A 27,613-nucleotide genomic window follows, 5' to 3' on the forward strand; every position below is an offset into this window, starting at 1 on the left:
TGAACAATAAGGATTTACTATATAGCATATGGAACTATATTCAATATCTTAACCTATAGTGGAAAATAATCTGAATATCTATCTATCTATATCTGATCACTTTGCTGTAACCTGAAACTAACACAATTATTGTAAATGAACTGTATTTCAATTAAAAAACTAAACAAATATATGCAGAAAATCACCATGTCATTAGCACTTTCTGTGACTTTGTCACCAATAGAAATCACAGATGATTTTATAGTTGCTACAGATATCGTGAAATATAGTTTATGCTCATCACTGTTTGAAATTTTGGTGGATATTTGATCCACTGTGAGAGCTTATAATTTAATGTGTTAATAAAGAAGTACATGTAAGCATTCTAAAAGCAAGAACAGTCAGTTCTGGCAAGGGATGTATGTCTGGGGTGGGGTGGGTGGGAGGTAGGGATAGGGAGGTGAGAGTCTCCTTTTAAGTCCTACAGAGAAGGAATAACTAGAGTCCCCAGCACTTTTCAAATTCAGTGCTCCAAGATTCTCACTATGGCTGCTTCCAGTAGTCTGAGCTTCTTTAGCATTGAACCTGACCATCCCAAGGTGGCTTCTTACAAAAGCCAGCCTGAGCTCAAGGGATGCTCCATGAGGCTTTAGTTAATAGAGTCAGTGGCAAATTCTCTGGGAATAGGCCAAGGGAACACTGTTTTCCAGGACTGGGAGATAATAAGATGGAAATAATTACTTTAAAAGCTGCTTCACATTCTTTATTAAATGAACAAGGTGTGTATGCAAACACATACACACACATACATGGTCTGAATCCTTTAATAGCAGGAGATGGTTGTGACCCTGATCCCCTAGTCCTGAATGCTAACAGGAGTAGCTTTACAAGGAGAGAATTTGCTGAAATGACTCCGAGGTTGTGTTGTTTGGCCTCGCTTAACCTCGGCTGGGCTGTGAGCATGGGAATCTGGGACTGCAAAAGGATAAGATGTCCCTAGAGTTGCAGCCTCTTGTTTCTGGACTCAGTGAGAGATTGGCAGCCCGGGACTCATCTCTGACTGGGCTAGTCTGAAGAGGTCCTCAGCCAGGATTGGGATAAATGTCCATCCCAAAGCTCTGCAGCAAATATAGACTATAAGCTCTATGAGGGCAGTGGCCATATCTCTACCCCCAAGCTGAATTCCCGGTGCATACTTCAGAGCCTGGCACATAGAGATACTCAGTGAATATTTGCTGAATGAACCTGAACTCTAGGAGTTTACTGGGAGAGATAGGAAACAAGTAAACAAATAATTGAAAATTATTATGACTGCTTTGAGGAAAAAGAATAGAGTGCTCTAAGAACAAATACTTTAGGTAAGGGTGCCAGGAGAGGTGCCATTTAAACTGAGATCTGAAAGATGAGAAAGAACCAGCCACTTGAAGAGCAGGGGAGATAGATATATAGGAGATGCCCCTAAGCCCCTGCCTGGTTAGCAGTAATGCTGAGAAGGAAGTCAAAGTCTGCCTGGCTGTTTATCTAGATTCTTGTAGGCTATTTGTAGAAAAAAGAAGGGGTCTACTGTTGATTCATGGTTAGTCTGTTCGCCACTGCCCCCACCCTACCCCCGTTCTTCACATATCCAGCTTGGTTTTATAATGCCTCAGACCTAGTGTTTCTGACTGGCAGTCAAAGACTCCAGTGTGTGCCCAGCAATAAGAACAATTATTTGTTTATGTGACTGACTCCCCAACCAGACTATGAGCTCCTTGAAGGCAGAGAACTCTTTCTTATCCTTAGGACACAGCATACTATCTGGCACAGTCAATAGTTTTTTTTGTTTAATGACTTAATTAATAATAACAGTTAATATTTAGTGAGTGCTTTCTGGGCTTCCCTGGTGGCTCAGATGGTAAAGAATCCCCCTGCAATGTGGAAAACTCTGGTTTGATCCCTGGGTCAGCAAAGACCCCTGGAGAAGGGATGGCAACCCACTCTAGTATTCTTGCCTGGAGAATTTTATGGACAGAGAAGCCTGGTGGACTACAGTCCATGGGGTCTCAAAGAGTTGGGCATGACTGAGCGACTAACACTTTTCTATGTGCAAAGTGGTGTAGTGAGCGCTTCACATGCATTACTTCATTTAATCCTCAAAATTACTCTAAAATGCAGGTAGTATTCTTATTCCCATTCTACAGTTGGAGAAATTAAGTTTAGAAAGATAAAGTGATGGACTTGGGATCTGAGTGTTTTGCCAAATTGAAGTGCTTCTGGCTTCCCTGGTGGCTCAGAGGGTAAAGCATCTGCCTGCAATGCGGGAGACCTAGGTTTGATCCCTGTGTCGGGAAGATCCCCTGGAGAAGGAAATGGCAACCCACTCCAGTATTCCTGCCTGGAGAATCCCATGGATGGAGGAGCCTGGTAGGCTACAGTCCATGGGGTCGCAAAAAGTCAAACACGACTGTGTGACTTCACTTTCACTTTTCACTTTGGTTGTATTCACATAGCTGAGGTTGCTTAGAACTTCAGGAGAGTAGAATTAATATCTTACATACATGATCTCATTGAACAATCCTCGCAACAACCCTCATTGATATGAATTATTCTACTCATTTTATAGAAAGAAAATTGAGGCTCAAAGAGATTAAGACACTTAACCAAGATCATGAAAAGGGGGACTTCCCTGGAGGTCCACTGGTTAAGACTTCGCCTTTCAGTGCAGGGGGTGTGGATTCGATTCCTGGTGGGAGAACCAAGGTCCACATGCCTTGTGGCCAAAAAAGCTAAACACAAGACAAAAAACATTGGAACAAATTCAATAAAGACTTCAAAAATTGTCCCCATTAAAAAAAACTTTAAAAAAATATAAAGACACTTAGCCAAGAATATGTAAGTGGTGGGCTTATTTCCAAGGCTAAGCCTGTGTGACTCTAGAGCCCATGCCCTGTCCCCATTTGATGCTAATGCCAGTCACTCAGCCACTAGGTAGGAATCTACTGTTAAAATCCTTTGAAAGAAAAAAAAAAAATCCTTTGACAGTTGTTCAGGCCTGCCTGTTGGGAGGCTGAGTCTATTCCTGAAAGAAGGAACAGAGAACAGACAGAGGAGAGTGGGAGAATAGAGACTTTACCTTTTCTAAAAAATAAAACATTTTTTTGAAAAATTGAGGTATGATTCACACCATAATATTTACCAAAAGTATATACAATAAAAATGTACAATTCTGTGGTTTTACAATATTCATAAGACTGTATAATTACACCTGCTATCTACCTCCAGGACCTTTTTATCACCCCCCCCAAAAGAAACACTGTACCCACTTGCAGTCATTTTCCATTCCCTACTCCCCCATTCTTGGAAAACACTAATCTACTTTCTGTCTCTATTTGGAGTCACCTCTCCTAAATGTTTCATACAAATGGAATCATATAATATATAGTCTTCTGCATCTGACTTCTTTCACTTAGCATTGTTTTCAAGGTCCATCAATAAGCAAGTATCTACTTTATTCCTTTTTATGGCAGAATAATATCCCTTTATATGGATATACCACATTTTGTTTATTCATTCATCAGTTGATGGACAGTTGGGTTGTTTTCCACTTTGGGATTGTTGTAAATAAAGCTACCATGAACATTTATGTATAAGTTTTGTATGAACATACATTTTCAATTCTCTTGGGTATATACCTAGGATTGTAATTGCTTGGTCATATAGTAACTCTATTATTTAACTTTCAGGGGAATTGCCAAATTGTTTTTCTTCTATTAATAAACTTTTAAAATAAAAATATAAGATGCATATAGAAAAGTGCCTCTATCATAAACAAAGAGCTTGAAGAATTACAACATGAACATAACTATGTAATCAGCACCCAAATCAGGAACTAGAAAATTTCCAGTCCTCAGTACCTACTGTCTCCAAAGGGTCACTGTCCTGACCTCTAATACGATAAGTTAATTTTGTCTGTTTGTGGAATTATATGGTATATACTCTTTTGTGTCTGACTTCTTTCACTTAAAATTTTTTTGAAATTCATCCATGTTGATAGTACTTTGTTAATTTTCATTTTTGTATTTTATTGTAAGACTATACCACGATTTATTTATTCATTTGTGTTGGATGTTTTATGGTGGTAGTGGTTTAGTCACTAAGTCATGTCTGACTCTTGGTGACCCCACGGACTATAGCCCACCAGGCTCCTCTGTCCATGGGATGTTCCAGGCAAGAATACTGGAGTGGGTTGCCATTTCCTTCTCCAGCGGATTGTTCCCACCCAAGGATTGAACGTGGGTCTCCTGAATTGGTAAGACTGATTCTTTACCAACTGAACTAACTGGGAAGCCCTGGATGCTTCATAGTTATGCATATATTTAGATTTCATAGATACTGCCAAGCAGTTTTCCAAAGTGACTACATCAATTTATACACACACAAACAATATATAAGAGTTTTAGTTTGTACCACATCCTTGCCAGCACTTGTATTATCTGCCTTTTCCTTTTAGCCATTTATAGTGCATGTGTAGTGGTATCCTATTGTGGCTTTTTAACTCCTCCAGTAACTAATGAGGTTCTGAACATTTTCATGTAACTATGGATCATTTAGCTATGACCAAGCCTTTTGTCAATTTTCTATTGGATTATTTGACTTTTTCCTATTAATTTCTCAAGAGTTCTTCAAATATTCTGAAAATGAGTCAGTCCTTTGTTGGTTATATGTTTTACAAATATCTTCTTCTGCTTTAGAGCTTGCTTTTTTCCTCTCTAAATTGTATCTTCTGATGAACAGAAGTTCCTAACTTTGATGTAGTCCAATTTATCAGTCTTTTCTTATGATTTATGTCCTGTTAAGAAATCTTTGCCTACCTAAGGTCATGAGGATCAGGCCCTTATCATGAGCACACGTGTGTGTGTGCGTGTGCATGTGGGTGTATGTGTGTGTTATGGGAGGGCGGTGCATCACCCTGTAGAGGAAGATTTCAGGAGGTGGAGAGGATGGACGGGGTGGGGGTGGGGAGGCCCTGAGATCACAGCCGCCGGGATCTGTGTTCCCAGCTGTCACGCATGAAATCAGGAGTGAAAGAGAATCCCTTTGGTGGTAGAGGTCCTACAGATCATACTAGAGGTCCTCTAAATCACCTCTGTGCCCTGCAGACCCAGCTGACTGTCCTCTCTTGTCCGCTAAAACAGGGGGAAAATGAAATATGTGCTCCTGAGGAGTGCTGGGGGCACAGGGCAGGGGTCACGCGCTTCAGTCAGATGCCTGCTGTGTGGCTGTGATTTTCTTTCTGTCCTTAGACCTGATGCTTTTTTGTTTCTGGTTCTCACCTCCTCGTTTCATTTCCATCTGGAGAAAGGATGGTGAGGCGGCTGACTTGAGAAGGGGGCTAACCCATCCTTCAGACTGGTTGTCCCGGAGAGGCGGGTCGGTGCCCCCGCCCCGAGCCAGAGCTGACAGGAGCTGCTTGTTCTTCCTGGAGAAGGAGCGGGAGTAGAGAGAGAAGGAATGAGAGTTGCCGCTGCATTTTCTGAGGGGCTCTGAGGATTCCTCCCCCCAGGAAACCACTCATGTCCTCCCCCCACTGCAGCCTTTTTGCTGCTTGTTAGTTAGAAAGCCGTGGTTTGTGCTAGGGCTGGGTGGGGCTTCAGGGACAGTTTAGGCTCTGGCTCTCCAGAGGGGAGGGGGTGGTTATGGAGCGAGCAAAGGGTCACCGCTTAGGCTGTACCATTTGCTTGTCACCTTGAGAAGTTCCACCTTGTCTAGCAAAACCTCCTTTCAGAGGCACCACCACAAAGGGCTCTTATGAGAGCAGCGGCCCCTGCCCCCACCTTCACTTCCACTCCCTTTAGCATTATTTTTCTTTTGGGGGCAGAGCTGAGGGGCCTTCCTGCTAGGACTTTGAGGGGCTGTACTTATTTGAAAAGGAGATTTAGAGTTGAGAGCCTCCCCGTACCAGAGATTTCATTTCTCTGATTTTTTAGTCCCATTGGAGGACAGTCAAGGAGTTAATAAGTAAGGTGTTTCTTCTTTGGAGGGTGTTTTATCTTTTCCCTCTGTCAGTCTCTTGGGCTATTTGGAGATTTAAGAAAGAAGGCAAGAGAGGTACATTCTAGTACTTTGAGGTCTCAGAATGGATCAAGCTCCTCCTGGGGAATGGCAGGTGGGGGATGGGAGAGACAAATGGCTGTTTCTGGGGGTGATTTTTTTTTAATATTATTTTATTTATTTATTTTTGGGTGTGCTGGGTCTTCATTGCTGTGAAAGCTTTTCTCTAGTTGCGACGCACGGGGGCTACTTACTCTCTAGTTGCAGTGTGCAGGCCTCTCATTGGGGAGGACTCTCTTCTTGAAGACTGTGGGCTCTAGGGCACCCAGGATCAATAGTTGTTGCACACAGGCCTAGTTGCTCCGAGGTATGTGGGATTCTCCTCCAGGGGTGATTTTTAAGAAGCCACATAGTGGAATGGTTCAAGTGTGTGTATGTTCTGGGGTTCAGCTTCCTGGGCCTTTTGCTGCCCCATTCTGCTACTCTCTAGCTGCGGTCTTGGTCAAGTTTCATAACCTCTCTGAGCCTTTGTTTTTTCCTGTATAAATTAATGAGACTGATTATTAGATTATCAGATTACTTAATAGGCTTACTGTGTAGATTAATTGAAATAACACATTAAAATGCTTTGTAGGACATGTATTAACTATAAAAAGGCATCCCAATATACATTAAGTGTGGACAAGTATTATTTAATTCCACTTGTACGAGGTACCTGGAATAGTCAAATTCATAGAGTCAGAAAGTATACTGGTAGATGCCTGGGAGGAGAGGGGGTGGGGGCGGTGGGGTTGGGGGGTGGAATGGGGAGTTAGTGTTTAATGGGGACAGAGTTTCTGTTTAGGAAGGTAAAAATTTCAGGAAATGTATGTTATACATTTGTATATATACATGTATGTTATACATAAATGGGTATAACACAACAATGTGAGTGTAGTTAGTGCCACTGATCTGTACAGTTAAATATGGTTAAAATAGTATATTTTATATTATATGACTTTTAACCACAGTAAAAAAAAGTTTTTTAATGTTTTGCCTAGTGCCAGTACACTTAAAACATTCCAAAATGTTAATCTTACTAATAAAATTCAAGCTTTCTGTTTGGACTTCTCTTTATAGTTTTGTTTCCCATCTCCCTTCTCTTCTTACTGTGCAGTTCAGGGAGCTACCTAGGCCTTCTTTAAGCAAAGCCAGAAAAATCTAGACTTTATCTTAAACTGTTTTGAATTCTGCACCTATTTTATCTCAGTTGCATTTCCAGCTCCGTGAGGGAGAGTGAGGCACAAAATGACCCCATTTTGAAGAGCAGGCCACCCAAGATAGTGATGTAAGGGTTTGCCTGGACTGTATGCATGCTTGGATGGGTGAGTGCACGCGTGTGTCCATTCTCCTACCTGATTGTAAAGGTAGGGAGGACAGAGGTGAGCTATAATGAGTGTGTAAGGTCTCAAACAAAAGATTAGGTTCAGACCTATTTGTGTTTTTTCCTTGGCAAAGCCCACCGCTGTGGGGGTGGGTGCACAGGAGCCAGAGGCCGACAGGAGAGCCGGGCGAGGTCAGTCTCGGTGGGGCATGGTGGTCAGGGTGGGCCTGGTGCGACCCAGACCCAACAAAGCCAAACCAGACCAAACACAGGGGCAGGTCAGCTGTCTCAGCAGCTTCACAGACGATCTCAAGGGCAGCTTGCCTCGTATCCTTAGTGTGCCGGATCTCTCCCAAGTCACCAAGGTTTGTGATCACTGAACTGAGGGAATTCAGAGGGGTATTCTGTGAGGGTCAACACACACAGGGACCCCTTGGGCTAGGATATTGCCTGAAACACTGCATCCAAGTGAGCCTCTGTGGAATCATTTCAAGGGAGGCGAATGGAGATTGAGCTGGTTGTCTTTTAGAAACCTGGACATTAATAAAAAAATTTTTTTTTTTAATGGGACTTACCCAGCGGTCCAGTGGTTAAAACTCTATGCTTCCAATTCAGGGGGCGGGGGTTCAATCCCTGGTCAGGGAACCAAGATCCCACATGCCACTCAGGGCCACCAAAAAAAATTGAAAAATAAAAACCTAGACATCACCACCACTTCTCTTTTCTCTGTCCTATTAATGTTTTTTTGTTTTTTTTTTCTCAAACTCTGAAGAAACTGTGAGATTAATCCCATCAAAGACATATGACTTAAAAAAAAATATATGACTATTGGGACTTCCCTGGTGGTGCAGTGGATAAGAATCCACCTGCCAATGCAGGGGACATGGGTTCGATCCCTAGTCCAGGAAGATTCAACAGTGCGGGGGAGCAACTAAGCCTGTGGGCCACAACTACTGAGGCCAAGCTTTAGGGCCCGAGAGCCACAGCTGCTGAGCCCGTGTGCTGCAGCTGCTGAAGCCCATGCACCTAAAGCCTGTGCTCTGCAATAAGAAAAGCCATTGCAATGAGAAGCCCATGCACTGCAACAGAGTAGCACCTCCTCACCACAATTAGAGAAAGCCCACTCAGCAACAAAGGCCCAGTGCAGTCAAAGATAAATTTTAAAAAATTAAAAAAAAACCCATATTTGGATGACCTATCTGCAGATCATGTTTTTCTGCTTTCCAAATAGCATTTTGTGAGTGTATATTGCTTCACAATGGAGACACCATAGCAGAACCTCTTGCCCAGGCCTCACTAGGGAGCAGGAAACAATGGCGAGAAAAGTTTCCTGGTGGAACCATTGTTGGACAGGTTGGGCCATGTGGAATACTTTAGCTAAAATTTTTCAGAGAGTAAACTGTGCTTTGTGTGCTTCTGAAGTAGGAAGCTTTATTCTCCACTATTATACTCACCACCTCCCCAAAAAAGAGGGTAAGGAGAATGGAAGTGAAACCTAGCCTTGTGGGTAGGTCCTGTACATTGGGAGAGTAAGGGGGATCTTTGGGAGGCAATGAGAGCATTTGCGGGGAGGTCAGGAGACATCATTTACAAGGAGCAGGCAACCCTTACATGTGTTATCTCATGCAGTCCTTCTAACAGCCTCATAAAAGTAGATACTGGTATCCTCATTGTTCTGGTGAGGAGACAGAGGCTAAAAGAGGTTAGTAGCATAGCTGCTAACTGGCAAGGCCAGGGTTTAAAGCCAGGACCTTGGTCCTTACTAGAGACTGAGGATTGGGCTTGTGTGGTGATAGTGACGATGAACTACCCAGAGGTTACTAGCTAGGTTTCTGACCTAGCTGTATCCCCCTGACCTAGGCTTTGACTAGTCACTGAATTGTTGGAAGATCATATATTTTGGGATGCACTGGAGAGAGGTTCATAACTGAGTGAGACGCCGGCTTCTCTATGTCCTAGAGCATCAGGGCATTTCTTGAGCTTCCTTTGTCCTGCAAAGGGAGGGGACAGCATTTCTTGGTGACTTATTCTACTGTCTCCTTTAATCCTTTCACAAAGCCTGTGGTGTAGATGTTGTCTGTCTCAGTCCTCCCTCCCCAGCCCCCATATCTACCCATCCCTCCATCTGTTTCTCTCTCAAGATAAGACTGATTAAATACCACAACTTGCCCAAAATGTCACAGCCAGCAAATAGAAGACCTTAGGTACAAATCTGAGTCTTTGAGGCTCTAAAGCCTGAACTTAAATCTTGTTTTTACTTCTCTTTTCTTTTAGAGAGTTTTTTTTTTTGTCCTAATTCCTAGATAGTTTTGCTTCTTCTTCTTTGAGTGAGAAACCACTTTGGGCTTCCTCTTTTTAAACTTTCTGATACTTGGGGTGGTCATTGGGTTCACCTTTCTCACTCAGTCTCCCTCTTTTATTATCCACACTGAGTCTGTGCTGTTGATCCAGGGGCCATTTCAGGTTATCTCTGATTTTATTTTAGGTTTCTGGCTCATCACTCTGTAGCCTCTGCCTTATGTCCTGGAATAGAGTTATCCTTGATCCTCTCACGTTCTATATACCCAACCCATCACTGAATCCTATCAGCCATTCGTTCAGTTCAGTCACTGTCATGTCCGATGGACTGCAGCAACCCCATGGACTGCAGCACGCCCAGCTTCCCTGTCCATCACCATCTCCTGGAGCTTGCTCAAACTCATGTCCATTGAGTTAGTGATGCCATCTAACCATCTCATCCTCTGTCATCCTCTTTTCCTCCTGCCTTCAATCTTTCTCAGCATCAGGGTCTTTTCCAATGAGTTAGTTCTTCACATCAGGTAGCCAAAGTATTGGAGCTTCAGCATCAATCCTTCCAATGAATATTCAGGACTGATTTCCTTTAGGATAGACTGGTTTGATCTCCTTGCAGTCCACGGGACTCTCAAGAGTCTTCTCCAACACCACAGTTCAAAAGCATCAGTTCTTCAGCACTCAGCTCTCTTTATGGTCCAACTCTCACATCCATGCATGACTACTGGAAAAACCATAGCTTTGACTAGATGGATCTTTGCAAAGTAATCTCTTTGCTTTTTAATGTGCTGTTTAGGTTTGTCATAGCTTTTCTTCCAAGGAGCAAACATCTTTTAATTTCATGGCTGCAGTTACCATCTGCAGTGATTTTGGAGCCCCCAAAATAAAGTCTGTCACTGTTTCCATTGTTTCCCCATCTATTTGCCATGAAGTGATGGGACCAGATGCTATGATCTTAGTTTTCTGAATGTTGAGTTTTAAGCCAACTTTTTTACTCTCCTCTTTCACTTTCATCAAGAGGCTCTTTTCTGCCATAAGGATGGTGTCATCTGCATTTCTGAGGTTATTGATATTTCTCCCCACAATGTTTATTCCAGCTTGTGCTTCATCCAGCCCAGCATTTCTCATGATGTACTCTGCATAGAAGTTTAAATAAGCAGGGGGACAATATACAGCCGTACTTTCAAATATATCCAGAATCTGGTCAGGTCCACTGTTGCCAACCAGGCCCAAGCTACTGTCATCTCCCGCTTAGTTAGTGCAGCAGCCTCCTAACAGATCTGCCCACTTGTCTTTCTGCACTCAAAGTGATCTTTTAAAAATGTATGTCAGATTGTTTTACTCTCTTCTGTATAACCTCCAGTGGCTTCCCGTCTTACAGAATAAAAGATCATGTGCTGTATTATCTTATGATTTCACACAAACATGTGTCCACATACCTGCCATGCTCTTCCTCTGATAATAGGGGGACCACCTAATTTATCATTCAAATTGGGACACTCGTAAGAGAGAAAAGGAGCTCTACTGATAAATGACAGTAGATGCAAACTGAGGCTGACCAGGCAAACTGGGAGGAATCTGGTCACCAGGTCTAGAGAGCCACATGGAGTATTCTCTTACTTTCCCTAGAAGTAAGAGACACTTTATAAAGTGTCACCTCACAGTGAGGCCCTCTTTGACCACTGTTTAAAATTGCAACACATTCCTGCCCCGATCCCATATTGCCTGTGCTGATTTATTTTCCTCTGTGGTGCTGACGCCATCTGATAGAGTCTATGTTGTTGTTGTTTTTAAAATTTATTTGGCTGTGCTGGATCTTGGTTGTGGCATGTAGGAGCTATTAGCAGTTCCCTGACCAGGGATTAGACCCAGGCCCCCTGCATTCAGAGGGTGGAGTCTTAGCCACTGGGCCACCAGGGAAGTCCCTAGAGTATTTTTTTCATTTATTTTTAGTTGGAGGATAGGTGTTTTACACTGTTGTATTGGTTTCTGCCATATATCAGCATGAATCAGCCATAGGTATACCTATGTCCCCTCTCTCTCGAACCTCCTTCCCACTCTCCACCTGATCCCACCTCTCTAGGTTGTCACAGAGCACCGTCCTACAGCAGATTCCCACTGGCTGTCTGTTTTACATATGGTAATGTATAAGTCTCAATGCTGCTCTCTCAATTTGTCCCACCCTCTCCTTCCCCTACTGTGTCCACAAGTCTGTTTTCTATGTCTGTGTCTCTATTGCTGTCCCACAAATAGGTTCATCAGTACTGTCTTCCTAGATTCCATATATGCATTCATATGCAATATTCGTTTTTCTCTTTCTGACTTACTTTACTCTGTATAGCAGGCTCTAGATTCATCCACCTCACTAGAACTGATTCAAATTCATTCCTTTTTATAGCTGAGTAATATTCCATTGTATGTATGTACCATTATCCATTCATCTGTCAATAGACATCTAGGTTGCTTCCATGTCCTGGCTATTGTAAATGGCGCTTCACTGAGTACTGGGGTACATGTGTCTTTTAGAATTGTGGTTTTCTCTGGGTATATGCCCAGTAGTGGGATTTCTGGGTCATACAGAAAATGGCAACCTGCTCCAGTATTCTTGCCTGGAAAATTCCAGGGACAGAAGGGCCTGGTGTCTTATAGCCCATGGGATCACAAAGAGTTGGATGTGACTGAGCGTACACACACACACAAACACACATGGTATTTTTTTACCTGATTTTTTAGAGAACTCTCCATACTGTTCTCCATAGTGGCTGTATCAATTTACATTCCCACCAACTGTACAAGAGGGTTCCCTTTTCTGCACATCCTCTCCAGCATTTATTGTTAGTAGATTTTTTTGACGGTGGCTATTCTGACTAGTGTGAGGTGATACCTCATTGTAGTTTTGATTTGTGTTCCTCTAATAATAAGTGATGTTAGATATTTTTTCATGTGTTTATTAGCCATCTGTATGCCTTCTTTGAAGAAATGTTTATTTAGGTCTTCTGCCCCATTTTTTGATTGGGTTGTTTGTTTTTCAGATTTTGAGCTGCATGAACTGCTTGTATATTTTGGAAATTAATCCTTTGTCAGTTGCTTCATTTGCAATTATTGTCTTTTCATCTTGTTTATGTTTTCCTTTGCTGTGTAAAAGCTTTTACATTTAACTAGGTCCTGTTTGTTTATTTTTATTTTCATTACTCTAAGAGTATATGTTTTAATTGTTGCTTCTTGTTATTGTTCAGTTGCTAATGTGTCTGACTCATTGCAACCCCATGGACTGTAGCACACCAGGCTCCTCTAAACCTGGAGTTTGTTCAATTTGATGTCCATTGTGTCGGTGATGCCACCCAACCATTTTATCATCTGCCACCTGCTTCCCCTTTTGCCTTCAGTTTTTCCCAGCAAGTCAGTTCATTGCATCAGGTGACCAAAGTATTGGAATTTCAGCTTTAGCATCAGTCCTTCCAGTGAATATTCAGGGTTGATCTCCTTTATGATTGACTGGTTTGATTTCCTTTATGATTGACTGGTTTGATCTCCTTGCAGTCCAAGGGACCCTCAAGTCTTCTCCAGTACCACAATTTGAAAGCATCAATTCTTCAGCACTCAGCCTTCTTTATGGTCCACCTCTCACATCTGTACATGTCTATTGGACAAACCATAGCTTTGACTATAAGGACCTTTGACGGCAAAGTAATGTCTCTGCCTTTTAATATGCTGTCTAGGTTTGTCATAGCTTTTCTTGTGAGGAGCAAGCATCTTTTAATTTCATGGCTGCAGTCACCATCTGCAGTGATTTTGGAGCCCCCAAAAATAAAATCTGCCACTGCTTCCACTTTTTCACCTTCTATTTGCCTTGAAGAGGTAGGATTGGATGCCATGATCTTAGTTTTTTTAATGTTGAATGTCATGCCAGTTTTTTCATTCTCCTCTTTATATGTTTTAGTTAGTTATGCTTACTGTTGCTCTCCCTTCTGTAGAATGTAAACTTCAAGAGGACAAGGGATTTTTCTTTCTTTTGTTCAATGTATTGTATCCCCAGCATCTACATCATCCCAAACACTGTAGATAACCAGTAAATATTTGCCAAATGAGTGGAAGAGGGAGCAAGAATTCTGTTCTAAAGAGTCTTTCTCCTTGGAGTTCTCTTCCCAAACCAGTTTTCTTGTTCCTTTCTATTTATTTTGGTGACCCTTTGGTGATTTGAGACCTTAGAATGGTTTTCCAGTGTGCTCTTACCCCTAAGAGGAGCTAATGATGCAATTCATAGGAAATGGCAACCCACTCCAGTGTTCTTGCCTAGAAAATTCTGTGGACAGAGGAGCCTGGGGGCTACAGTCCATGGGGTTGCAAAGTCATGACGGAGCACACACACCATGCTTTCCTAACCTGACTTGGGCCCCCTATGGAGGGAAGTTTGTACAAGAGGGAGGAGAGGATTCTTACCTTTGGGAAGTCATGTGTTTGGGGCCCTGCCCTGGAAGTTATGATATTGAGACAGGCAGTGTCAGATCTTGGGGCTGTGCCAGCTTCTGGGGCTGGTGCCAGAACCAAGGACCTACTCAGAGCTGGTGCTGGGAGCTCCAGTTTGCTCCTTTCCCCTTTCTCCTCTGTCTTATAAACCTGAGTTCTTCACTTGTGGGTCCGTACAGAGTAGAGTGAGCAGGGTCTTGAGGTCCAGCCTTTCCTGACCCAGACTTCTAAATGTTGTTGTTTTTTTCTGAAGCAGCCTCAGAGGAAAGAGTGGATGAAATGGGGGTGAGGTCTGGGGGTCAGATCAGACGTTTTGTTTCTAATTGGAAGTGGCAACTGGGATGGCTCCAACATCCTGTTGGGGTCAGGGGTTAGGAGGGAGTCTTAGAATTTCCAGACCACTGGGAATGAGTTTTAGACTCAGTGAAGGTGGGAGTTATTGTTAAACAGGAGGGAAGTTTGGGGCCTAGCAACCAAGAGGAGCTGCTAGAGGGACAAGAAGGGGCGATCAAATGCCCTTTGTGATTTCTGTGACTTTGGTTTTCCTAACGCTTTTTTTTTCTCTTTTTTTTTCTCTCCTAACGCTTTTGATATGGCCATAAAGCAGGGGCCAAAGTCCTGGTGGGCTGAAGGTGAGAGAGTGACAGAGCTCTTGGGACTAGAGTGTGATGTGGCTCTTAGTCACAGTACTAGCAGGAAGTAGTGAAGAGGTTCTAGTGTAGCAGAAAACCTAGAAATGCAAACCTAGAGGAAACACCTGATTACTCATTGTGACTTCTGTAATACTATATACACTGTATCAGTAACAGTTTGAAGTCAGGGAAACCTCGGCAAGTAGTTGTGTAGCAGAGAAAGCCACTTTGTGAAACAAAAGAAATTCCTATGGGCATATCCTTAATTCAGAAAATGAAGTCCTTTGCAGTTTGGTGGTTATGAATTAGCTGTCCGGTCTTGTTTCCCATCAGATATGCCCACCTAAGGGCTTCCCTGGTGGCTCAGATGGTAAAGAATCCACCTGCCAATGCAGGAGACGCAAGAGACACAGATTCAATCCCTGGGTTGGGAAGATACCCTGGAGTGGGAAATGGCAACTACTCCAGTATTCTTGCCTGGAGACTCCCATGGACAGAGGAGCCTGGTGGGCTACAGTCCATGGGGTTGCAAAGAGTCAGACACAACGGAATGACTGAGCACATGCCCACCTGGCTTATCTTTTCACACCTTTGTGCCTCAAATATTTCTACTACAAAGTCTAACCTTGCAAAGGCTTAACTCAGCTTCACCACCTCTGAAGTGTTTTGCAGGACTCTCAGTGAGACTTTGTCCCTTTCTTCTTCGCTGGGTTCTTATTGCTCTTTGTTTATAACTCCCTTATAGCATAATGCCTGAAAGGAAAAAAAAGAAAAACACCTACAGGTTCCTTCTTCTATCTGAAAGTAAGACCATTCCTATGAAACCTTTCATAAGCTGAAATGGTGTAAAGTGAAGAAGCAATTACCTTTCTTCATAAAAATGAAAATTTTTTTTGGATTTCTTCTAGTTAGCAAAAACAGGTACTAATATAGGCTTTTCCTAAAAGCAAAGTTGTTGTTTAGTTGCTGAATCATGTCCAACTCTTTGCGACCCTATGGACTGTAGCCCACCGTGTTCCTCTGTCCATGGGATTTCCCAAGAAAACTGGAGCGAGTTGCCATTTCCTCCTTCAGGGGATCTTCCCAACCCAGGGATCGAACCTGTGTCTCCATGTCCCCTGCCTTGCAGGTGGACTCTTTACCTCTGAGCCACTGGGGAAGCCAAAAGCAAAGTGGCAGAAAGCAAATTTACAAAACGTGGGGGATACCTGAATCTGCCTCTTTCCTATGTGTGACTATAAACCCTTGGAGGCAGGGCCTCTGACTTATTTATCTTTGTACTAACTCTGTCCTTTATCTGAGGCAGGAGGGACTGGTGCATCTACTTCCCCTCCCCCAGTCCTGTAGTAACTGGCTCATGATAGAATCTAAGTAGCCTTTTTGCCAAGTAGGATTGATTCTGGGCTGATCAGATGAGCACATTATACAGTAGACTGACCTGGCTCTTCTTCCCCTCCCCATTCTGGGCAGTGACCCGCTTGTGGCTGGTACACCTTGCTCCTGGCTCCAGTGTACTATAGCAGGGGGCACTGCTGTTTGCTTTTCTTAGTCCTGACTCCAGCTTCTCCCTTTGATCTCTGCTGCTTGCCCCGGCTCACCCCTACCATTGTCCTGCCCAGGGAAATAATGTTTCTCCTTCCCAGGCTCAGGCCTCACCACCTCTTCCCTCTCATATTCTGAGAATGATGCCCAAGGAATCCATGATGATGGAGAACAGAGAGAACAGGATTATGGGTATGACCCTTCAGCCTTCTGAGGGTTCCCGGTAGGGCCAGTTGCCTCCTTGTTATCTGCTCCCTTTTTTTTTCCCTTGTCCCCCAAGGGATCTTGTTTCTGAGCTGGAAGGGAGTATATACAGATGATCTGTGATGCCAGGAATTAAGGGCCTGTAATCCTAGGGAAGGTTGTGTTGTCCTTTAGATTAAAATTCTATGCTTCAGAGAAGTCCCTAGGGTAGTTGTTATATGTGAGGGCCCTGAAGACTCATGGTCTGGATTCTAATCCTGTCCCACCAGTTACTAGCTGTGACTGGGTAACTGCTCAGCAGGTTAGGGTCATCCTCATGCCCACCATGTCCATTCATTCACACATAGTTACTGAGCCGCTCCTATGAACCAGATTGTTCTAGGTGCCAGGGAGATAGCAGTGAATAAGACAAAATGGGTTGAACATTTAAATCCTTAGAACAGTGTCTGTGCTGTGCTTAGTCGCTCAGTCGTGTCCAGCTCTTTGTGACACCATGGCCTGTAACCCACCAGGCTCCTCTGTCTGTGGGGATTCTCCAGGCAAGAATACTGGAGTGGGTTGCCATTTCCTTCTCCAGGGGATCTTCCCAACCCAGGGATCAAACCAGGGTCTCCCGCATTACAGACAGATTCTTTACCAGCTGATCCACCAGGGAAGCCCTAGAACAGTGTCTAGCACATAGTAAATATGTGTTCTCTTCCTAGTGCTTTTCTGAGAAGGATTACTCAGATGGGATGACCTTTGGCAGTAGCTGCAGGATCAGATCTCTCGGAGAAGGGGAAGGATGGAGGAAGGGCTAAGATACAGGTTCTGGATTTGGACTTAGTTCCAGGACAGCAATAGCTTGAACGGCCTTTTATTTCTGGCACTTTATTTTGAGACTAAATACATGCACTGGTTAAAGGTCACTCTGGAAATTGTATGAGTCTGTTTAGTTCCGTAGAAAGGGCAGGAGGAGATGCCCCCATGGACTGCCTAGATTCCGGCTGGCTTTTTTGTACAGACAGCACAGTTCCCACCCAGCCATGTGTGGGTGACTCTAAGAGAGGCCACACTTCCTGAGCAGCATGAAGGGACATCCCAGAGATATGAGATGTGAGGACAGAGAACAGCTGTTTGTCTCTTTGCTGTCAAAGCTCTCTGGCCATGGGATAGAGGACTTTCTGCTGGAGGAGATGGCTTGGGGGTTGGAGAGCTGAACTTAGGAAGGAGAATGAGGTGAGGCAGAGGTCCATGACCTGTTTCAGTTCATTCCTTAGGGAATGCTGCTGAAGAGGACATTGCACTCTGAGTGTGATTGCTGCTGGAAGCAAAGTCTGCATTCAGGGCTCCTGATTCACTGTCTGTGGTTTCCAGTGAAAGTTCAAGACTGACACAGTTTTTTTGCAAGTTGGGTTGGAATAGAAATCTATGGAGTAGAAATCTTTCCTGGAATCAACCAGTTTTTCAGCTACCACCATGCTTGGGGGAAAAGAGCTGTGTAATCTTGACTATGGTTCAGCAACTACTTCGCTGCTTCTCCCACTTTCTCTTCCGTCCTTCTCCCACCGTGGGTTTGCAGAAATGCATGCTTTTATAGCACAATGGAAGTGCCCTCAATGTGCGATGTGGGCAATCCAGGATTCTTGGGTTCGTTCCCATGTGAGCTGTTAGCTTCAAGACCTGCTAACCTGGCTGGGAACCATGACAATCGGCATTCACAAGTTCAGATGAAGTGGCTCTGGGCCCTTTCCAAGATTCTAAAGTACAGTCAGGTTTAGGTCCACTGGACACCATACTCTTTCATCTCATTTTGATTGCACTTTCTTCAGTTTTCAGCCATTACTTAAACTCAGTTCAGCCAAGTGTATGAAACTTGAACTAGGCAAAACATTTTGCTGTGAATATAAACTCATAGTTCCTTCCATAATGAAGGAAACAGATAAATATGGTGTGATTATGGCGGGGTTTCTCAACTTTTTTTCATTATCAACTTCCAGAGGAACCTTTTAAGACATTTTTCCCTAATTATCCCCCCTAAGGAAATTTTAATACCACAGGTATACCAAAACTCTGTTTATGTACTATTTGTGTATCTGTGCCATATACATTAAAAGAGTAAGATTTTTTACCCCTCCCACCAAGAGCAAATTTTCTCCTCCCTAGGGGGAGGGGGTGGGGCACGGAATATCACCCCTATTGTGAGTTCATGGATTATAGTAAAGCACAATGGGATTGCATAAGTAATGTAAAATGGCAAGCAAGCCTCCAAACTTTGTAAGCTGTGTTTCTCCTATCTCCTTTGACTGAACATCATAGCTCCATAATTTATTCTTGTCTTTCAGTCTGTCATTTCCATTTTGCTCTCTTTCTTCTTTCGTTGATTTCATCCCTTTTCTCTCTCCAGTGTAGAAGTTTCGGAGTAAATTTGATTAAAATAGTAGGCTGGGAACTTCCCTGGTGGTCCAGTGATTAACAATCTTCCTTGCAATGCAGAGTATGGGGGTTCCATCCCTGGTCAGGGAACTAAGGTCCTACATGGCATGCAGCAGTTAAGCCTGTGCACTGCAACTGCTGAGCTGGTGTGCATCACAACTAGAGAGTCCATGCACTACGATGGGAGATCCCACATGACAACTAAGACCAGGTGCAGCTAGATAAATAAATAAATAAAATAGTAATTTACAACTCAGGGATAATTTAAAGAATGTGATTTTCTAAGAAAGTTCTCTAAAAGGTTATCCTTTTGGAGGAAAGAACCTACAAACCTATGAGGTATTCATGGGGAAGCAAAATAGATGTAAGTATTGAGAGAAATAAAAGTATTCATTTGGAGTTGCCTTTCGGAAGAGATGACCTCCCAAGAGGTCTTTATATCAGTTGCAGTGGGTTTGGCTATGATGTCTATATTGGACCTAGTGTGTTAGATGCTCAGTCATTTCCGACTCTTTGCGACTCCATGGACTATAGCCTGCCAAGCTCCTCTGGCCGTGGAATTCTCCAGGCAAGAATAAAAGAGTGGGTAACCATTCCCTTCTCCAGGGGATCTTCCTGACCCAGGGATCGAATTCTGGTCTCCTGCATTGCAGGGGGATTCTGAACCATAGCTTTACCATCTGAGCTATGACCAACCTATATAGCATATTAAAGAGCAGAGACATTGCTTTGCCGACAAAGGTCCGTCTAGTCAAAGCTATGGTTTTTCCAGTAGTCATATGTGGATGTGAGAGTTGGACTATAAAGAAAGCTGAGCACTGAAGAACTGATGCTTTTGAACTGTGGTGTTGGAGAAGACTCTTGAGAGCCCCTTGGACTGCAAGGGGATCAAACCAGTCAATCCCAAAGGAAAGCAGTCCTGAATGTTCATTGGAAGGACAGATGCTGATGCTGAAACTCTAATACTTTGGCTACCTGATTCAAAGAACTTACTTATTAGCAAAGACCCTGATGCTGGGAAAGACTGAAGGCAGAAGGAGAACGGGACGACAGAGGATGAGATGGTTGGATGGCATCACCAATTTGATGGACATGAGTTTGAGCAAGCTCTGGGAGTTGGTGATGGACAGGGAAGCCTGGCATGCTGCAGGCCCCAGGGTCACAAAGAGTCAAACAGGACTGAGTGACTGAACTGAACTGAGCCACTAGGGAAGCCCCATATTGTATTTAACTTCTGTATATAAACTCTTTTGGGGTTGATGCCAGTTCTGCCAGTGGGATATCAAGTTTTTCTCTAGCAATCCCATGTAACCCATGATAAAATCTCCTCTCCCCTGTAGAAACTACCAGAGGCATGCAGTGTTGGTGATGGAAGACCCTTCGTCACAAATCTGCAGAGTATGTATGTGGCAGTCACCAGACAAGCGATCCAGGTGGGACAGAAGCATCATGACGCTGGTACGTAGCTCCAGAGGTGTTGGTCTCCCTGGGGTTAGAGTTAGGGTCTAGGTTTGTGCTGTCCATTATGGTAGCTCTAGGCAATAGTAACCACTTAAATGTAAATAAATAAAAATTAAATAAAATGAAAAGCTCATCTCATTTGTACATTTCAGGTGCTCAGTAGCCACATATGGCCAGTGGCTACCAGGTGGGACAGCACAGATCACAAGTATTCATTCTATCGCTATAGAAAGTTTTATTAGGACTGGTCTACATGCTTAGGAGAATTTTGTTGTTGTTCAGTCACCAAGTCGTGTCCAACTCTTCACATGCAACCTCATGGACTGCAGCACACCAGGCTTGCCTGTCCCTCACCAGCTCCTGGAGTTTGCCCAAGTTCATCCCCATTGAATCAGTGATGCCACCCAATGGAGAATTAGAGAACCAGGAAAAAAGTTAATCCCCCTACCTGAGATGTGGCAGGCAATATGGAGAACAGTTAGCTGTTTTGAGTCACAGAAACTCTTGTCCTACATGGTTACAATTGACCTGGAGGATCTTCACAGTAGAAACAGCTTTCGGAAAGTTAATTGGAAGTGAATTTGTGTCTGCTTACATACTAGTACCAAGGCTTGGATAGAGGGGCCTGGGATGCTACAGTCCACGGGGTTGCAAAGAGTCAGACATGACTTAGTGACTAAACAACCACAACAACCAAGGCAGGCCTTTATCAGAATGCTTGGTAAACGCTAATGCTTTCCTGGTAAGAAGGCATTTATCACTATCTTCCTTTGATCTTTCTGGTTTCAGGAGATCCCCAGACCTCAAGCAGTGCTTTCTCACGGGGAACTGATAACCAACTTTTGAACCAGCTAGAAGAGCCGGTCTCTTCAACACCATCCCTCCCAGGACCTGAGACAGAGCCCACAGTAAGTCATGAGCAGCTTCCTAGATAGCATTTCAGGAGTTGAGAGTGTCTGGGGAATTTCCTGGTGGGCCAGTGGCTAAGACTTCTCGCTCCCAATGCAGGGGGCCCAGGTTAGATCCCCGATCAGAGAACTAGATCCTATATGCTGCAGCTAAGAGTTTGCATGCTGCAACTGAAGACCCCACTTGCTGTAACTAAAAGATTCCACAGGCTGCAGCTAAAGATCCTATGTGCCGCAATGAAGACTGAAGATCCCGTGTGCCACAACTGAGACCTTGCACAGCCAGATAAACGAATAAATATTAAAAAAGAAAAAAAGAGTTGGGAGAATCTGCAACTATAGCTCCCAAGCTGGTGGTGCCTGGAATTGTCACCTAGTTGACCCTGCCTTAACCCAACATGGGGCGATATTTGTGACCTGGCATCCAAATTGTGGATTGTGGATTTCTGGCTGGAGAGTCATGGTCTTTTCCATCTTCCCTTGCTGTCGTCTCTCTGCAGTTCTTCTGAATGATGGACCTTGGCTCCCTTTCAGCCTTATTGCACTTCCAGGGATGGTCTATGAACTTGTTCCCTAGGGGAAAAGGGATGTGGCTTGCCTCTCCTGCATAGACTCTTCCTTCGCGTTCACAGCCTGACATGGACCTCAAAACCCCTGCGTCAGTCACCCTTGTTAGCCAGAGCCGTGGGAGCACGGAAATTCCTTTCCTAACTTAAGTGCAACTGTTCAAAACCTCTATTAACTTGGATTCCTTTTTTTCTAGGTTTCTTCAGGCCCTATGCAGAGACCTCAGTTGTTGAAAGTCAAGAGGAAGAAGCTAAGGGGGCTTTTCAGTTAACTTGTCATCATCTCAACTGCTGAGGATGGACTCGGAGAGTAGTTTCCTGGTGTCACCTTGGAAGGAGCTCCCGTGGCAGCAGCATGTCTGACACAGAGTTATACAGTCAGAGACTCCACCATAAGGGCCGGATAACGGAAGCTTATGTTGACAGGCATGGCTCCTGTTAACAAGGGAGTCCTGGCTCCAATCCATTGGGCACCGGCCTTCCTTGTCCGAGTGGAAGACAGTTTCTGGGAATCCCACACCCTCCTTTCTCTTAGTGAAGGTTCTCTGGACTCAGGATCTACCATGGACTTTAAGTATATGGGGCAGGTCAGCAAAAAGGCACAATATACTAAGGGAAGTCTTGCCTGTCTTTCTAAAGAGTCCTTAGCTACTCCCAGATGATCCTCAGAGACACTCTCCTCTCTAGCACAGAATAAAAAGTGCTCACACTCCTGCTTTTGAGATTGCTTATCTATGGAACATATAACCAACTGATTACTGGATCCCAACCCACTGATGTCTCTGGCTGAAGTCTAGGCCCTTGTCCAATCCTTCAGGATTCTTCTTATGCTTCTCTTCTGTGGCTTGTGCTAAGCCTCTATTGGGGAGCATTGATCTTGAAACCTCTCTCTGTAGTCTTGTGCCCTATGGCTTCTGTGCTTCTTGGTCCAGCTTGATATGGGGTGTTTTTATCTGTTTCTGAGGCATAGACAACAGGTTAAACCACAACATGGGATTGAAATGACAAAGAACCATGAGCCGTAGGGCCAAGTTAGTTTCTTGGAGTGGGAGAAAAAAGAATTTTGCTGTCCCATCCTTCACTTCAGATAACAGAGTAAATAGAAGAACTAGAAAAGATAGGATGACTGGGAATAGGAAATGGCCACAGTTCTCTGGGACCAACAGAATTGACGTATAGAATGAATAGTGCTTAGCAGGAAAAGATATAAAGCCTGTATGAGATAGACTTTCTCAGTTAGAAGGTCAGCTTTTTGGACAAATCTGGCAAAATTTGGAACTTCCCTGGTGGTTCAGTGGTTAGGACTAGGTGCTCTCACTGCCACGACCCCGGGTTCAATACCTGGTCAAGGAACTAAGATTCCACAAGCTGCATGGCTCAGCCAAAAAAAAAAACAAAAAAAGGATTTAACAGACCAACAATCGTAAAGCTCCTTGGCCTTCTCTGCTAGGTTTTCCTCTATAGGTAAGACCATCTGAATCTTTACCTTGGAGAGACAGGAAGGAGAGTAGAACTCAGATGTGCACTGGGAGCTGTTAGGTAGAGGAGGGGGTTGGGGCAGAACCCACAGAGGCCTTTTCTGGTTTATTTACTTATGATGGTCAAAGGCCTCCTCAGTCACATATCCTGTCTTGGCACTGAGAGAGAAACACATAGGACTGGTGTTTCTGTCCCCATGTCAAGTCTTGGGAGAAAGAGGACCATCCAAGTAAAAATAAAATGATGATGATCCTAACAACAACAATAAACAGTTACCGTCGGTTAAGCAGTTAATGTACACCAGCTACTCTACTAAGTGGCAATGGTGGTTTATTCAATAAGTATGTCTGACTCTTGTGACTGCATAGACTGTGGCCTGCCAGGCTCCTCTGGCCATAATTTCCCAGGCAAGAATACTGGAGTGGGTTGCTATTTCCTTCTCCAGGGCATCTTCCCAACCCAGGGATCCAACCTGCATCTCTTTTTCCTACCGCATCGGCAGGTGGGTTCTCTTCCATTTGTGCCGCCTGGGAAACCCGCTTATCAGAGGTCACACGGCTAATAAGTAGCAGCCAGAATTTGAACCCAGACCGCTGAGTTCTGAACTGCATTATTATATACCCCACTGAAAACATTTTCCAGGAAGGATGTAAAGTCCTTCTTTTCTGTCTTCAGCTGTGACCATTCTTTTCCCGTGACCCTGCCTGTTTTTAAGAGGGTGTTCTTTCTACTCCCAGTTAGCTCTTCAGGGCTTTCCCAATGGCTCAGTGGTAAAGAATCTGCCTGCAAGGCAGAAGACACAGGTTCGATTCCTCGGTTGGGAGGGTCCCTTGGAGGAGGAAATGCAACCCACTCCAGTATTCTTGCCTGAGGAAAAAAAAAAAAAAGCCCCTGGACAGAGGAGACTGGCGGGCCACAGTCCATGGGGTTGCCAACAGTTGGACCTGATTGAGTGACTGAGCATATTAGCTCTTCAAGGGAGGAGCCTTGGCAGACTCCAGGACTTACCCCAGGCCTTCACCTGCTGGCAGAGTCTGAGAGCTCCACCGTGGCTCATTCCCAGTTGCTGCTGATAAGTTTCTTTACCTCCAGGCCAGTGCCCCCATCTCTGCCCTGGTGGTGACTGTCATTTGAGTACATAGGGAACTATGTAAAAACAATCTATCAGATGACTCACTTTGTTGTTTAGCGTCTCTTGGCGTAGTATAGATAGACAGATTTCAAGGTATGAGACCACATGGAAAATGGAGAGACTTCCCCAGCAAATTGGAAGAAAATAAGGGTTCTTCACTCTAGGTAGGTAATCCCTCTGCCCTAAAAGCACAGTCTCAAGAGAAGGCATTTTTTAATCAGAGTGGGGATCAGGGGCTTGTAATTCCCCTAAAATTATAAATAAAATCCTAAGAGCATATTTTTTTTCATGTTCTCAAAAGAATGTGTAACTTTTTAAAAAGGTTAAATGAGAATATGCCTAATGACTTCCCTGCCCACCGCCCCTTGTATCCCCAAAGCTTGCTGACCCCATGGGACTATTGCCCAAATGCACATCCTTAGAGAAACATTGCTCCCCGTGGCTCTGCCTCGGGCATTCTTGCCCTGAAGCCCTTGCCCCCCAAAGCAAGGGGTGGTGTTTGAAAATCATTCATCCCAGGGCAACTCCAGGGAAACCCCTGCCTTGACAAATTGGCCTAGCCAGGCTGTATTCCAGCCCTGCCCCCTGGCTTGGGCCCCTCCCTGAGGCCCCCAGCCTGGCCCAACCCCCACTCCGCATGCACATAAAAGGGTCGAATTCTCGTGGCTGCTCCATAAATTTTATTCCGTAAATATTAGTTTTCCCTGTGTTTAATAAAGCAGTGGCCCACCTCCCCGCCTACCCGCCCGCTCCCCGGGGCCGGGGCTGGGGCCAGGGCTGGCTGGTGGGAGAAGGGAGTCTTTCAATTGCTTTGGAGTATTTTTAGAAAAAAAAATAATATAAGGTGGTTTACAGCAGCAAGCCAGCAAACCAGGAGCAGGACTAGGGACCTCGAGGAAGTTCCTGCAGGAACTTGACCTAAAAAGTAGAGAAATAGCGCCACCTAGGCTGCAAGGCCTTCTTGGCCTTGCTGGTGGTTCACCCCTCCCCCACAGTCAGCCCAGACAGACCAGCTCTTTGCTGGGAGACAAATCTTCATCCCCGAGCACTGCAGCTGGGCAGCACCTCCTGTCCTCCAGCTTCACTGAGGGCTTCCCCAGCAGCCCCCCAAAGGCAGAGCCCGAGCCAGAGCCTGGAAAACCCCATGAGGGTCATTGTCTGTTCTGACACCGTTCAACCAACCTCCAGACCAAAGAGGGTCTCCAATGGGTAGTGAAGTTATGGAAAAGGGATGAAGGAGCTTCTAGTCTCTGCACACTGAATCCCGGAGTCCCTAGGGTGTAAGGTGGCAGAGAGTGAGATCTGAGCTCCTGTACTCTGGACTGGAAAGAATCTGTTCCTTCTGGACTGGAAAGAATCTGTTCTTCTTGGACTGTACATCCTTCCACGGGTCTGATGCGGTTCGCCTTCAGGGAGCACTTGCGGAAGAAAGAGGTGCCCAAGTCTCCTGAACATTCAGCACAATGCTTTTTAAATTTTGTCCTGTGGTCCATTTGAACTCCCTTTTCTCGCCTCACTTGTTCACGTAAACCTCCTTACCTCCTCCTCCCAGGTCGACTGGGAGATAAGCAGGAGCCTGGGTGTCATTCTCTACAGAGATGGTGGGAATGGGAACGGGAAAGGCCGTGCCACCTGAATTTGGTCTCCTTCTTGACAGTATTCTTGCCTGGAGAATCCCATGGACAGAGGACACTGGCGGGCTACAGTCCATGGGGTCACAATGAGTTGGATACGACTGAGTGACTAACACTTGACGTTGTCATCGGGGGCATTTCCTTCTTTCCAATTATTCTGTCCTTCATTTCCTCCTATTTACAAAGCTAAGGGGATTTGCTCCACAGAGTATTGGGGAAACCTAAAATCCTCTTAATTAACCTTCCTCGTGACGTGGCAAGCTCATTTTATCTGTTCTTCCCACCTCCTCACTGTGCTATGAAAGTAATCAGCATTTATATACACATTTCCTGTGGGCTTTTTGTTTCCATCCTTACATTGGGTTACACTCAAGAGTATAACTTTGAGAACAGGGTCAGTGTTTAATGCTAACTCAAAAAATAGCACTGTGCTGGTATTACACTACTAAAGGGTGCCACTTTATGTTAACTGGGCTTTCATACAATCATGATATGCTTTTCTGAGCTCTACCCAGATGTATTTTTCTGTCTTTTAATTTTCCTGAGGAAGAAACAGTTCAAAAGGAGCAAGTGACTTTCTGCAAGGAAGCCACCAAACTCAGAGCTCAAGACCTTTGGTTCCTAGTCCCTGTTACCAACATGAGTAAATGTATGGACACGCAGAATTGTAGTGGATTCTGCTAGGCACTTAGATACAGAGAAATGCCAGATCAAGGGAGCCCACGTTGTGGAGGGAGGATTTTCCCCAGCTGCTGTGCCCTCCTACGAGTTGCCACAGGGTATTCTTGTCAAGAGCTTCTTAATGCTCTAACTTTCTTCCAGGTTCTCTTGGACAGAGCTTCAGAAGATCCCACCCTGAGAGGAAACATTCAGAGAGGGGAGGGTGTGAAGTAGCTTGTCTGTGATGGGGAGGTACCCTAGGGAATCCATCTCTACCTGAGGATCTAGAAGCCCACCTATCCTCTGTCTCCCAGCCCAGACCCATCAAGGAGTACTGTCTCCTGAGACTTGGTTTATGGTGGCCTCAATGCTTTCCCTCAATTCTAGGGTCTCCTTTCTACCCTGGCTCGTGGGAAGCCGTGAAGTAGCACCGAAACATTCTAGAAAAGGCTCAGTCTCTTCTCAGTGGAATCCTACCTGCTCTCAGTTTCTCTGTCCTGGAATCCAGCTGATTTTGCGTGCTTTCTACACTTCTGGACCCTCTGAGTGAGCGCTAGCCTCTCAGCACCTAACTCGCATGGGTTCCTGAGAATCTGGGCCAGCCTAGGGGAACCCGGAAGAAGCACTGGAAGAACTCCAGGGTGTGGGGAGCGCACAGCCATTGACTCACCTGGGAATACCGTGCCAGTAACTTGTCTTGCTGGGCCGAGGGCCAGGATTTAGAGGAGTACGCAGTACCACACTCTTCCTCCCTCCCCTCACTTCGGGGTCAGAACTGGGGAGTAAGTTTTGGGGGGCTGCTGGGAGTCCCTTCTGAAACCTGGGTGTTGTATTTACTTTTTCATATTG

The 27,613-nt window shown here is 44.6% G+C and overlaps 1 protein-coding gene across 2 annotated transcripts in view; it reads left to right on the top strand.

Annotated features, from left to right (window-relative positions):
- The window catches only part of NHEJ1 (non-homologous end joining factor 1), an 89,978-nt gene extending 67,404 nt beyond the window's left edge, over nt 1-22,574 (top strand). For both annotated transcript variants that reach the window (XM_043445463.1, XM_043445464.1), the window contains exons 6-8: nt 20,265-20,382; nt 21,175-21,293; nt 22,057-22,574. In XM_043445463.1, coding sequence (XP_043301398.1) covers nt 20,265-20,382; nt 21,175-21,293; nt 22,057-22,131 — 312 coding nt within the window. In that variant the 3' untranslated portion in view covers nt 22,132-22,574. The remainder of the gene's footprint in view (nt 1-20,264; nt 20,383-21,174; nt 21,294-22,056) is intronic.
- The last annotated feature ends 5,039 nt before the right edge of the window (nt 22,575-27,613 follow it).

The sequence above is a fragment of the Cervus canadensis genome, chromosome 24 (assembly GCF_019320065.1).
Source record: "Cervus canadensis isolate Bull #8, Minnesota chromosome 24, ASM1932006v1, whole genome shotgun sequence".
In the NCBI taxonomy this organism is placed as follows: Eukaryota; Metazoa; Chordata; class Mammalia; order Artiodactyla; family Cervidae; genus Cervus; species Cervus canadensis.